Source organism: Zonotrichia leucophrys, chromosome 1 (genome assembly GCF_028769735.1).
Source record: "Zonotrichia leucophrys gambelii isolate GWCS_2022_RI chromosome 1, RI_Zleu_2.0, whole genome shotgun sequence".
Classification (NCBI taxonomy): Eukaryota; Metazoa; Chordata; class Aves; order Passeriformes; family Passerellidae; genus Zonotrichia; species Zonotrichia leucophrys.
The window spans coordinates 14,421,712-14,434,594 of NC_088169.1; the positions used below are offsets into that span (position 1 = coordinate 14,421,712).

Here is a 12,883-nt window from a genome sequence, read left to right on the forward strand (position 1 = left end):
TTCGAGTACTGGAAGAACAGAGTGCTCTGTCATTTGTTAATTTCAAATATGTACAATCACATGGCAACTCAAATCTTTGCTTAAGGACTACTTCCCTATTTCCCTAATACTTTTTATCCCCATTGAACTGCATTAAAAAAACCCAAAAAACAACCCTATGCCATCCCTTACCACATGTTTAAACTGTAAATGTGCATTTATAAAAACCTTGAAAGTTTACTCAGCTACGCTGCTGTGACTTCAATTAAACTTGCAATGGTCAAAGCATGCAGATGGCCCCAGTTTTCTTCAGTCACTAAGTGTTCTCAGCACAATTTTCTGTTCTTGACTCAGGCTGTGTACAGCTTTTGACATGTGCTGGTGCTGACTGCTACAGAGATACACCCTGTGGCTGTGTTGCTATAACTCCGCTCACTGGGCTCTGCAAGGAGCCATGAGCTGGGTGGAGCATGTTCAACACGTGGCTGATAACTCATCTCTGTCTTTCTCAGTGTCACTGGCTGGCTCAGTGCCAGAGGTTCCTGCAGCTGGGACAGCATTAGGTGTGACTGAGCCAGCTGGAGAGGGGCAAGGACTCTGAGCACCAGGGCACCAGCTCTAAAGGGGGCACAAGCACTGTGTTCATTTTGTGCCTTGGGCTGCTGCTGAATGTCCATGTGATAGCTAGGCCCACATTTCTTATGCTGCAGTGGCTTGGGGTCATTTGAACATTCTGTGTGATGTTCTTGGTGCTTCAGGGTTGATGTAAACAGAATCCAGAGTAAAATTCAAGGTGATTTACATCCTAGTCATGTGAGAAAGCACCTCTTTCTACATGCTGCCCTCTGGCATTTGCTATCACAGGATGAACTGCACAGCAGGAGCCTTTGGGGTTTGGCATTGATCCCATTCTGCCTGTTACCCTCTGGATGGGATGAGGCACTTCCTTCCCCAGAACTCACAGGAACAGGGAGGCTGAGGGTCAGGGAAGCTCTGCTTGCCCTGGCTGTGGTTCCCTCTACCCATGGCATTGCATGGTGTTATTTGCATCAGAGCTGAAGTGATGGAAGCAGCTGCTCCTGCTCTGTGTCTGCAGCGACCAACAGGGAGAGCTGCTCAGTACTCACCCAAGTCCACAAAATCACGTAACTTCACAGGGCAAATGCAAACCTGGCCTGGTTCTGCAGAACTGCAGTGAAGAGTCTGTGTATAGGGCAGGGAATTGTATGGTCTGGTGAGGGAAGGGAAGTGAGTTCTCAGGCAGGTGGGATCCAACCAAGAGTAATAAAGTCGTGGTGCAGATTGGAGACTGAAGCTGCCTGTGACTTTTCAAGGATGACCCTGGTGCAAAAGGTCACACATTTCTGTTGCTGTTTTTCCAGTTGCACAGAATTTAGAATACTGTGTCAAAAACAGGAAGAAGTGGGACGAAGCAAGATGACATCCTCAGGAAAGGGTTCTCCAGTGCACACAAGTATGTCTTACATGGAGATGTTATTTTCACTTGAAAGAAGAAATTCTTGTCCATCAGCCACAAGAGTTTCTGATGATCACACGTCAGTACTTATCTCAGGAAAGACTACAACTGTGTCCTTAAAACTAGGAGCCACAGTTAGGGAGTGGATTGGGACAGGACACTATCCCCCACATCCATCTGTTAACAGTAAAGGGACAGGGCCAAAACTCAGAAAATGTGAAACAGAATCAATCTTATCAGCAAATACACTACAAAATTTAAGCATAGAAAAATTTACTGGTTCAGCCCTTGAATCACATGAACTGGTAGAGGTGTGGTTTTTTCAGTGCAGATGTACTGATTTATATACTGTAGGGTATGTTCTTAGTAGTTGAAAAATGTTTTCAGGCTTTACACAGACTGGAAATTTTATTCAGCAACTGTAACTTATTCCTGGCTTTTAAGTTAGCTGCTTGTCACTGGACTACAGACAAATGTACCATAACCAAGTGGCTCTTTCCTAGCTGTAGTTTCTAGAATGTGACCAAACACACAAGATTTTTGCAGAAATTAAATAATCCATTAATAGCAAAAGTCATGAATCTAAGCCCAAGATGCTAAGTGGATTTGGGCAAGACTGAGCATTTAAATAAAACCTAAAGAGAAAACATGTATTTCATAAGAATATTCTCAGATAACTAATGAGGTACCTGTGCTTCACACAGGTTAGACTTCTGTTTAAACAATGAGCCCTTTAATGTTTTACTGCTGTTACATATTAATCAAACTCACAAAAGTACCAAAATTAATGAAATTTTATTGGCAAAAATCAAGTTGGATGTGACCTATTGAATTCAACAGAAGTGAGCCTCAGTTTAGTTTATCAAAATACTTCAGTTTTCCAGCTGGATCTGGAATTATCTGTGCAAGAAAGAAAACGAAAATGTTAGCCAAAAACCAAAGCCATGAAAACACAGCAAACTATAAAGCCAGAAAGCACAGTATTTCACAGTAAGATGCTACTGCCAACTCACTTGCAACACTGAAGAGCAATTTATCAGTTGATTTGGTACTAGATTACTATTCATCTCTAAAGGTACCTAGCAGCATTAGCAGAGAGATTCAACCAATTGAGGCATGAGAGAGTGCAGCCTACCAAAGGAAGAATTTTGACAGCTTGCCCCAAAAGCAAGACATTTTGGTAAATTAATATCTGTAATCTAGAGGCTCAGAATTTACTTACAGTTCTTCCCTTGGCCACCACACTCTCATGGCTTCCTCTGGTTTGATCTAATTAAATCAAACACATTTAGAAGGCATGACTACATCTTTGAGAAAGGCTTTTTCAACTACTCTGCTATTATCTGCATCTTTTGCACAGAGGAGGTGGAGAATGCTTAAATACTGCTTTACATTACTAAATTGGCAGTGTTGGAGCTGTTAGCATCATCATTGTCAGACTGTTTGTTAGAAAATATATCCATGTCATGTTATGTGGGTGATCCTAGTTATGGAGGGCAGAACTTTTCAGTGCCAAAATACAAATGTTGGGCCAGCCCACCCTCTTTCATTTTACAGTCTTAAATATCCAGCTTCCCTCATTATGATACTCCTCTGCTAGCTTGAAAAAATTGACTCCCAGCCTCAAGTCATCCTAGGAAACTTTCCTATCCAGCAAAGAAACATGGTTTAACATCAAGTAATCAAGTACAACGCTCACTAACTCTGCTTAGAGGCTGCTGGGACCTGGTTTTTGTTGAGCCAGCTCTTTAACAACAGTGCTTTGTCATCACCAGATGGTTCAGAAGGAAGCCACATGCTCAAGTAAGTGCCAGTGATCTCATCTGAGTGAGGCAGCTCAGACCTCTGATGAAAGTTTCATTATTCTGCTAAGGCTTGCTCTGGGCCAGGGAACACAAACAAGTTCAGTGAGTGTTTATGTGAACTCTGACTCCTCTGCCTCCAGTCCCATGGAGCCCAGGAGTAGCAAAGAAGGGAGGGGAATTGCACAGCAAAGCACTGCTCCCTGCTGGAGTGCTGACAGTGGCACTGGCTCTGGCACACACCACAGCAGCCTGGGAACTTCTTTTTTTAGGTAGTGTCCAGGATGTGCAGTAAGAACCACCAAAAATTTATATGGACAAATAACCAAGAAGATACAACAAACTCAAGAGTTTTGAACTTTCCCTCATCAGGAGTTAACAGGAAAAAGTTCTTGATCCCAAACTCATTGCTGGTCCAGTGAATTTTGTTCACACACCAGGAGTTTGAAACAACTGGGAGATGTCTAGTGTGAGGGAAACAATCCCCTAATGAAATCAATAGCAAGCCAAATGGTGTAAGTTTAATAATGTGACATTACTCATACCTTCTCACTGGAAGTTGCTGAGATTTTGGATTTGGCTCTAGTAGAAATGGTAACTGAGTGCTTGTTAGTACTACATGCATGTTAATATAAACAGTGACTTACTGTTTCACTGCCAGGTTTCCAACCAGCAGGGCAAACTGAAAAAAAAAAAAAAAAGACAAAGTTAGCTCAAGTATTTTTACACACACAGACTTTTCTGTTCTTAATATTCTCTTTCTGACCTTAAAGTAAAACACCATGAAGTGTCACACGTCAATATCTGAAACTATTAAATGTGCAGTTTTCTTTACACATGGGATGGTGACTGAGCAGTTTACACCTGACACCACCCACCACTCAGTTACCTGAAAACTACAGATCACTGGATGGATGCCTGTGCCTTAGTTTAATTATTGTGTCTTTCTACACAAGTACAGGCAATGCAGTATCTGAGAATGAACACCTATTCTAGTAAAACAGAAGTTTTGCAATAAAATTCAGGTGACTACATAGAGACCTACATTTCTTTCTTTAAAATCAAAACTAGGAGCATGTTTTAGCAAAGAGATGAGTTCAAAGATTTCACAAGACACAATTTTATTTGTAACCTTGCTTAGGAGCAAAGGGATTGCAGCATGTGCTTACCACAGTGTGGCTGGGAACCCTGGGATCACCTGAACAGCTGCATATTCTGGAGTAAAGCTCTCATCTATTCAGAGCTCTCCCTCTGAGGCTTCAGCCCAAGCAGTTATGTCATATTACACTGCTTTAAGACAGGCTGGCAGACAAAATACCCCACATGCTACTAGGAATGGTGGAGAACTGTTATTCTGTGCAAAGAAACCAATGAGGTGTCTACAGAGGCTCTCCTCAACTCCTCAATTCATGTAAAAGCTGGGAAAAAAAGTGGTATTCTGGAAACACTGCAAATCAACATTCTGGCTTTGCACTAAATGTGGGGAAATTTCCTTAGTCAGATGTGCATCGCCTAAGTATCAACATCTATTTTTTGAAGTCTGTACAGCACAGCAGAATAATGATTTGTACCTTCATAAAAAAGTACTTTCAAATGCTTGGAGACATTGAGTTGAACTGGAAGTTAAGTTGCTAAATGTGTATTCATATCTAAACAAGTCTTCAAATAAGTTATGTCAAGAATGTCAAAAAGTTCACCCTGTGCTTGAACTGGAGGAATAAGAATTCTTGATACAAAGTAATCACAGAATCACAGAATTTCTAGGTTGGAAGAGACCTTTGGGATCATCGAGTCCAACCCATGTTCTAACACCTCAACTAGATCATGGCACCAAGTGCCTCCTGATGATCTGGAGATAGTAAAATTTCTTTGTTGGGGAAAGATGATCACTTACACACAAAGTAATGGTGCTATAATTTCCACAGTATCACCATGTATCTTGACATGAAACACTCTCAATTAGTTATCAATTAGTTGTTGGTATCCTCACTGAACGGCACAGGAAAAGGATGGCCTGCATCTCCATTATTTTAGTATGCAAAAATGTACTGAAATATTGGGCCTCATTCTTCACAGCCTCATATTTTGTAAAAATTTATGCTTGTGACACATGGTGCATCATGCCAAAATTCAGAGTAGAGGAATGCTTTATGCTCTCAATCTCATGGATGTGAAGCAAAATGTAAATTACTATTCTAGAAACAACCTAAGGACCTGGGACCACAGAAACAAGCAGGGCAATCAAACCACTTCAGTGCCTGTATGAGGCCAGTCCTTAATGCTACTGAGCATCTTTCCTCCAAAAAGCTAACACAGCTTCCAGGCTAAGTAAAACAATCTTCAATATGGCAATAGTTAAAAGAGCACCTTCTCCATGTTTGTCTGTGTACTGGAATGCTTGCACTAAACGAAGTGTTTCATCCACTGATCTCCCAACAGGAAGGTCATTCATTGTGATCTGTCGAAGGATTCTCTTATTGTCAATAATGAAAAGGCCTCTGTGGGTAAAAAAATTGTGTGTTAGGAAACAGAATTAATAATAGTGGTGTTTTCATGCAGTGTTTTATGTCTGCTGGATGGGCGGAATTTGATCTTTACAAACACCATGTAATACCACCAGTAACCTACTATTCTTTACCTGAGTATCAGAGGACTTAAGATGAGCTCCAGTTAAAACAAAAAAAATAAACTTCTTTGCAGAACTGACATAGAACTAAGCTCTGACAGGCCCTGCCAGGGGATGCTACAGAAGCCAAGGCATTACAGGGATCTCAAAAGAAACTATTCAGTTTTAGGCAAATGTATCTTTTCAGGTAACCTTAGTCTTGACTCCACCTGCACTTGGGAGGTCCCTGAGCAACTGCAGTTCTGGGGAATCCTGCACATTTCCCTGCCCTAGGTAGACACTGATGCCCGCTGTTAAACAGGATATCAACCTTGACCCCTCTTCTGACTCATTATGACTACATTTTTTGTGTTCTTCAATATTTGCTACTTGCCATGAATCCCCAAGTAAAAGCTGCTCTTAATGAAAAATTTCAAATGCTTTTTTAAATATAAAGCAGGAAGTATTACCCCAGCAAAAACCCAACCAAACTGCAACCCAGTGAAATACCTGAGTGTATGTCCTTGATCTTCCAGATACACTCCATAATCCTTTGAAATCTGGTGTGTCAGATCAGAAAGAAGGGGAATCTTCATTGGTCCAAGTCCTCCTTGTTTACGAGGAGTATTAATCCTTTGAAGGAAAGGAAATAGAGATGTATTTCTCATATTTATATTCCCTACACAATCAGGAATCACAAACTACATCAGTATGGACAGAAGGATTTAGTGCAAGTGACATTTTTTCTGTTCTGCACACAAAGGGGATGAACAGTATTTGTGGCTTGAACAAAATGTTCAGTACATCTTCTGCAGTTTTGGCCACATCTGTTAATGATGACCTTTTTCTTATCAGTTGCATTTGCTTTATGCCAACGTGCTCATGAACTGGGACAAATGAAGCATTTACTGACAGTTTCCTTAATACTTTCTTTTTGTATTAGTAGTATTTTTTGGACTGAGATACAACATATTGCAATACACATTAAACAAGCTTAAAAAATAAAGGTACTTTCACACACTAGGATTAAAATTTACTTTAAATATTTGTGTTAACAGCATCTCACTTTCACACATTATGATTTACCTCCACAGGCTAAAAATCTGAGGAGTACTGTTCTTTTGCTAAGTTGGAACTATGAATAATGTTTAGTGAAAGACAAGGGAAAGATACATACCAGGCTAAGTGAGTGAATTTTGAGTCCACAGAACATGCTACTACTTCAGTATTTATTGCTCTGAATTCTTCAATTCGGTCACTGAAGGCAATTATCTCAGTTGGACAGACAAATGTACTAGAAGATTGAAGACAAGATAAAGTTAGAATTTTATGAGAAAGCCAGTAAATTCTCTGCCTAACTTAAAATTGCGTATTTATCATAAATTATTTCAGCTTTTGTTTATGTTTATTTCTCTTTCAAGTATTTAACCAAATTGCTGCCTGACAAATCCTCCACCCTCAGACTCCAGCTTTGTTACAAATGGATTATTTCTGAAGACTATAAATCTATGGTTGTTTTACAATCTGGATTCAGAGCTTGTACAGTTACATTTTTTTTAGACTTTACAAATGTGGCTGAATTTAAGCACTATAAGCCAATTTTTTCAGAGGATCATACTATAATTTGCTGTTATTGTGCAAATCTACAACTTTTAACCAATTTGTCTTCAACTTTTTCTATTACAGAAGAACTAAAGTAGTAAAGCTAATGATGATATACTATTAAAAGTAGTCATGCATCTCTGTCCTCTTATCTTCATTTTGTGGAAAAGAATAGGATTGTCCTTTAAAAGCAGAGATGTTTTCACTCCGTCAGTGAAGTTACTGCATTCTAAATAAAGGAGGTTAATGCCAAGTGCTCATAGGATGTTATGGGATGAGCTTAAAGGGAAAATGCCACCTCTTGGATATATTATATACACTCTAGAAAGGATGCTGTCTTCTACTTGCAGCTCTGATTTACAGCATAAAACAGAACATAGACTGCCTAACTGGGAAACTACAAAGTTGTTTGTTTTATGTGGAGACACAAATTAGTGGACACAGTTACTAAGACAAAGACTGTGTTGCAATTTTACCAATGACATGAGAAAACAAATGCAAATAATATATCTTCTTCTGTCACTCCTTTCTTCTCTCCTAAATTCTTACCAAACAAAAAACACAAGACCTCAAAAAACGAGAAGAATTAATAAATTATGAATCCACTGTAGCTCCACTCAGTGGTATGCTTGCAGTGCTCTTACTTACAAGTCAAGAGGATAGAAGAAGAAGACAAGATATTTTCCTTCATAATCTGTTAGCTTCAGCTCTTTAAACTCTCCATTAATGACTGCTGTTCCCTCCCAGTAAGGTGCTGGCTTGGAGACTGAAATGCAAAGAATGTTGAATTAAAAGTCAGAATATAACACCTGTGTTCAAACCAAGCTGCCCAAGGACAGCTGTTCTTCCTTTTGCTTGAAAAACAACCTGCAGCACAGTTCTAAGATGAAATACTTTTAAACAGGGGGGTACGGAATGATGAAGAAATGAAGGCTTTAGTACACACACAAAGTAAATAATTTGACCAACTTGTGCTCACACATGAGCCCTGTTGATCACTGATAATCAAGGCCACACAAACCTTATCTGGGCTGACTGAACAAACCCTGTGTGCACTGCCAGCTCAGGGCACCTGCTAGACTGAAGGGGAAAGCTCTTTAATACTGCAGGTACTCTCATTGTTCTGCTAAAAATAGCTGTTGGGAACCACAAGCACAAGACAGTTCAAACTCACCACATTGCTACTTTTTAACCATGGAAATCTGTCTGGAATTCTGGTCCACAAAAAATACATGCCATAACATGGTTAAAGACAAATGCCTAAAAATGTAGCATATGTTTCTTAAATTACAACTCCTAAGCACATTTTAACTTGAAGATAGCTGTGTTTTAAAAAAAATCCAGCTGAAAAGCATGAAATATATTTACTATTCGTATCAGACAGGATTAACCTTGAATTGAAAGTATTAAAAATTAATCTGCCAGGTTCTATTTTCATACCACTATGAATTTTGAGGCAAAGGATAGGGTATGCTGGATTTCAAGGTGGTCTGAATACCCTTGCCATGTCAAGGACACTGACATACAGCTCCAGCAAATTAGGGAAAAGCTTCAGAGAAAAATATATGGAATCATAAATATTATCTGGATGGTGTCTGAATTGTTTGGTGGTTCTCCTTTCTTAGGCTGACCCCCAGCTGCAGAATATAGCTAGCAAGGATGTATAACAACGACCTTCAGATTAGGAGGGAAAAGGAAAAGATATTAAACAAAATACTGCATATCTTGACCCCTTTCTAAATTAAGGTAGCTGTTTTTGCAGTTATAAACATCAGTCTGTAATAACTTACATTGCAAAGGGAGAACAACCCAAACAGTATTGGTTACTAATATCTTGGCTGCTTTTCCTTTTTTTTTTTGGAGCATCTGCTTGAAAACGTTTAAAACAGAACATACGCCCTGGTTCAGTAATGGAAAAGGATTTCAAATTGCAGATAATATCTGTGTGATCTCTCTGTACTCTGTGTCCTGCAGGACGGGACTTTGAGCAGTGTCCCTGAACACCTCCCAGCGATGCCATTTGCGGTGTTTGTCCCCACGCCTGTCACCTACAGCACTGAAAGCGCATCAGAGCACAGGCACAAAGGCAGTGCCGGAGGCAGTGAGTTACGAGGGGCGCCCGTTCATTGTTTCAGATCGCAGCGTGAGCACAGAACATTCCTGTGGATCCCCCGAAGCGCTCCCCTCAACTCGTTCGCCATTTCTGGAACCGCGGACCTCGCTGGACGTCCCTGAGACGGCGGCGGTGACCGCGATGGGGATGCAGCTCTGGAAGGAGCCGCTCCGCGCTCCCCGTTCTCCATTCTCCCCTCTCCCCTGCCCGCCGAGGCCGCCCGGAGGCCGCAGCCAGAGCGGGCTGGGGACGGGAAGGGCCCGGGAGCCCCCGCGCTCCGCCTGACGTGGCGCTGCCGCCGCCGCCGCCCCGCTCCGCAGCCCCGAGCGCACTGCGGGCACATCCCCGCCCCAGCCCCGGGCTCCCCGCAGCCCCGCCGCGCCCGGTACCTACTCTTGGCCTGGCTGAGGTGCAGCGAGTGGTCGGAGACGGGTAGCCGGGCCGCCTCCCCCGGGTACACCTGCCCGCCCGCGTAGTAATGGCACTGCTCGTCCCCGCGCTGCCGCGCCGGCCGCGGCTCCTCCGCCTCCGCCTCTCCTCCCAGCGCTGCCGCCAGCAGGAGCAGCAGCAGCGCGGGGCACCGGGCTCCGGCCCCACCGCCCGCCTCCATGGCCCGCCGAGCCACTGCACGTCCCCGCGGCGCGGCGAGGGGCGGCGGCGGCGGGGAGGAGCTTGGCCCGCACATGGCCACACTCCCGCCGCATGGCCGGGCCGGGCCGGGGCTCAGGGAGGGGGCCCGAGGGGTTGGGGCTGTGTCGGCCCGGAGCTCTGCACAGCTACCCGGGGCACAGCACGGCCACCCCGGGGCAGATCAGGGCCACCCCGGCTCCGGCACAGGAACCGCATTTCGGCACAGGAACCCCATGCTGCCACGAGAGCCCCATGCCAGCAGAGCCGCCCCGGGCCCTGCCCAGCCCTGGGGCGGGCGCTGAGCGCGGGCAGGTCTGGCGGGGCTGTGGGCTCGTCCTCCCCCCTCGGAGGAAACGGGGAACGATGTACGTGTGTAGAGAAACGGGAAAGAACGCGTGTGTGTGCTGAGAGAGCGGGCACGTACCCGAGTGATTGCAGAAGGAAACTGATTGTGAGAGGTTCCCCATCTGCTATCATCGCTTATCTGTGGCAGCGCGGGTTCTGTGGGCAAGGCACCACTCGCGGTCATAGCCAGCTGTGCCGAATGCAGATTTGTGCATTCTGGCCGCATGAACTAAGGAAATGCAGAAAAGGGTACTGCCTCAGGCCCAAAACCTTGAATTGGTGCCAGCTGGGCAGCAACTCGTGAATGGGCATCGTGTAGTGCACGTGGTGACTGTGTAAGAGTGTGGCTAGGCAGAAATGAAATAATAAGTGCCTTAATTCACAGAAGAGACCTTTAAAGATAATCTATTCTAATGCCCCTCCAATGGCAGGGTCATTTTCAGCTAGATCAGGTTGCTCAGAGTCCTGTCCAGCCTGACCTTGAATGTTTCCAGGGTTGGGACATCCACCTCTGGTCAACCTGTGCCAGTGTTTTTTAATTCGAAACCATTATTCCTTATCCTATCACAACAGGCCCTGCTAAAAAGTCTGTCCCCGTCTTTCTTATAAGCCTGCTTTACGTACTGGAAGGCTGCTGTGAGGTCTCCCTGGAGCCTTCTCCAGGCTGAGCAACCTCAAGGTTTGCAGAAGAGATGCTCCAGCACTGTGATCATCTCTGTGACCCAGATGCCTTGGTTAAAGTTTCCCTTAGTGAGAGGTCATTTTTCCCAGTGCTGAGTGAATTGTGGTTCATCTCACAAAACAATTACATATGTCACAGATAAGCATAGACAGAATGCAATTCCACAGTGCATTTAATAGCAAGATTTTGAAAACAGTAAGTAGGCTTTGACAAGCAGTTAGTAAGGCTTTGCAGCACAGTTTCTGGTTGAACTAGGCATACCTACTGGACAGGTACAGGTCAGGTCATCTGTCAAGTGTATCAATTAAATTGTACCCAGGGTCCTTAAAAATAAGGGTGTGGAAGAGCTGGAGCTGTCCCTTATTGAAAGTGTTGACCTTTTGTGCTTGGAGCAGTGTGGATGCCATCCATCCTCTGGGACAACTGGTGGTCCAGTAACAGCTCTCCAGACTGACAATGTCAGGAATGTCTGCATTGCAGCCTGTCTGCATTTGTGAGAAATGCTTCAGGATGCTGTGGTACCTGTGCCACAATGGACGGTATAATTTCTCTTTATTTTTTTTTCCCCTCAAATGATACAGAACAGGTGTGTAAAGAGCAGAGGCAAAAGAATATGCTGAGGGCCATTTTCAAAGAATAGAGGCTCTGTAAAAGAAGAAAAGAATTAGCAAGGCACCTGTGATTATACATTGTGTCTTGAAAATATCCTAATATTTTTCTGGTTTCCTGTAACAGATTTCACTCTTTAGAAAGAATCTTCACAAAATTAAATTCACAGGGTGGTAGAAACAAGATCTTGCAGGCATGCTTGGACTTCTTAACCTATGATGTTAGTGTTCCTTTCTCCCAAAGCTTGGACCTCTCCAGAAAGGTCTCCTTTTCTTCCCATCTCTTCTCGTGTTTGCCTTTAAATTCCAGTCTAGGTTCTACAAGTTAGGGTCATGCCACTCATATCCTTAATGCCAGAGTAATAATCTTCCTTGGGCCCACCTGAAGGAAGGGATTGAATATTACTGACGGTCAGCAGTGTAAGGCTCTGGGACTGCCCTGTCATGAATACAGGAGCAAAACACCTGCATATTTACCAGGCTTGATCAGCATGTGTGAAATTATAAAAAAATTGTATTAAATGTCTGCCTAAAGGGGAAATGGACTTGATGGTACATGAGATCCCCTTGTCCTGTTTCTTCCACAGGGAGTTGGTGGTGGCCATTCTCTGTTTATACCTCCCCAAGTGTTGAAAGCGGGATAAAATCTGTTATTTTCAGTGCTGCTGTTTGAGTTTGACATCCTCCTTTATCAAGGTCATGTCATTAAAAAGAGCATGAAGAAAATCTGTTTGCTCATGTTAAGCACTCTGGCTGTGGTGGAAAAAAGCACTTAAACAATCTGTGTATTCCCACTGATCTCAGAATCACGCAAGCTTTACATTTAAGCTTGCTAAAATGTGTTGATAGATTACTGTCTTACATGGTCTAACTCTAGTAGCACTGAATTTAATATCAAGGGTTCACAGAGAAAGTTATTTTGGTTGGCTCTGCTCTTTTCTTTGTGCTGGTGTTTTGAGCTGTAGGAAATGGCAGTGATTTGAAAGGTAGACACACAGTAAGATTGTTTAAAAAAAGAGCATTTGCAAGGTATGCACTTT

At 43.2% G+C, this 12,883-nt stretch overlaps 1 protein-coding gene across 2 annotated transcripts; it reads right to left on the reverse strand.

Annotated features, from left to right (window-relative positions):
• Positions 1–2,232: 2,232 nt before the first annotated feature.
• PRDX4 (peroxiredoxin 4) lies at positions 2,233–10,397 on the reverse strand. 2 transcript variants are annotated; one of them, XM_064707231.1, is made up of 8 exons: positions 9,972–10,397; positions 8,114–8,231; positions 7,041–7,157; positions 6,374–6,496; positions 5,626–5,756; positions 3,906–3,940; positions 2,679–2,725; positions 2,233–2,356 (listed from the first exon to the last, which is right to left on the reverse strand). In XM_064707231.1, exons 1-8 carry the CDS (start codon positions 10,261–10,263, stop codon positions 2,353–2,355), a joined length of 867 nt encoding a protein of 288 aa, XP_064563301.1. In that variant the 5' UTR covers positions 10,264–10,397; the 3' UTR covers positions 2,233–2,352. The 2 variants fall into 2 exon arrangements, with proteins under 2 accessions (XP_064563301.1, XP_064563292.1); XM_064707222.1 differs by lacking the exon at positions 2,679–2,725 and having other exon boundaries at positions 9,972–10,371.
• Between the last annotated feature and the right edge of the window lie 2,486 nt (positions 10,398–12,883).

Excerpts from the sequence above, each read along its gene's own strand:
- PRDX4 (XM_064707231.1), bottom strand. The coding sequence starts at position 10,263 with ATGTGCGGGCCAAGCTCCTCCCCGCCGCCGCCGCCCCTCGCCGCGCCG. Across the intron at positions 6,497-7,040 it reads AAATTCACTCACTTAGCCTG|GATTAATACTCCTCGTAAAC; the intron begins GTATGTATCTTT and ends TTTCCTTCAAAG. Across the intron at positions 5,757-6,373 it reads GATCAAGGACATACACTCAG|AGGCCTTTTCATTATTGACA; the intron begins GTATTTCACTGG and ends TTTTACCCACAG.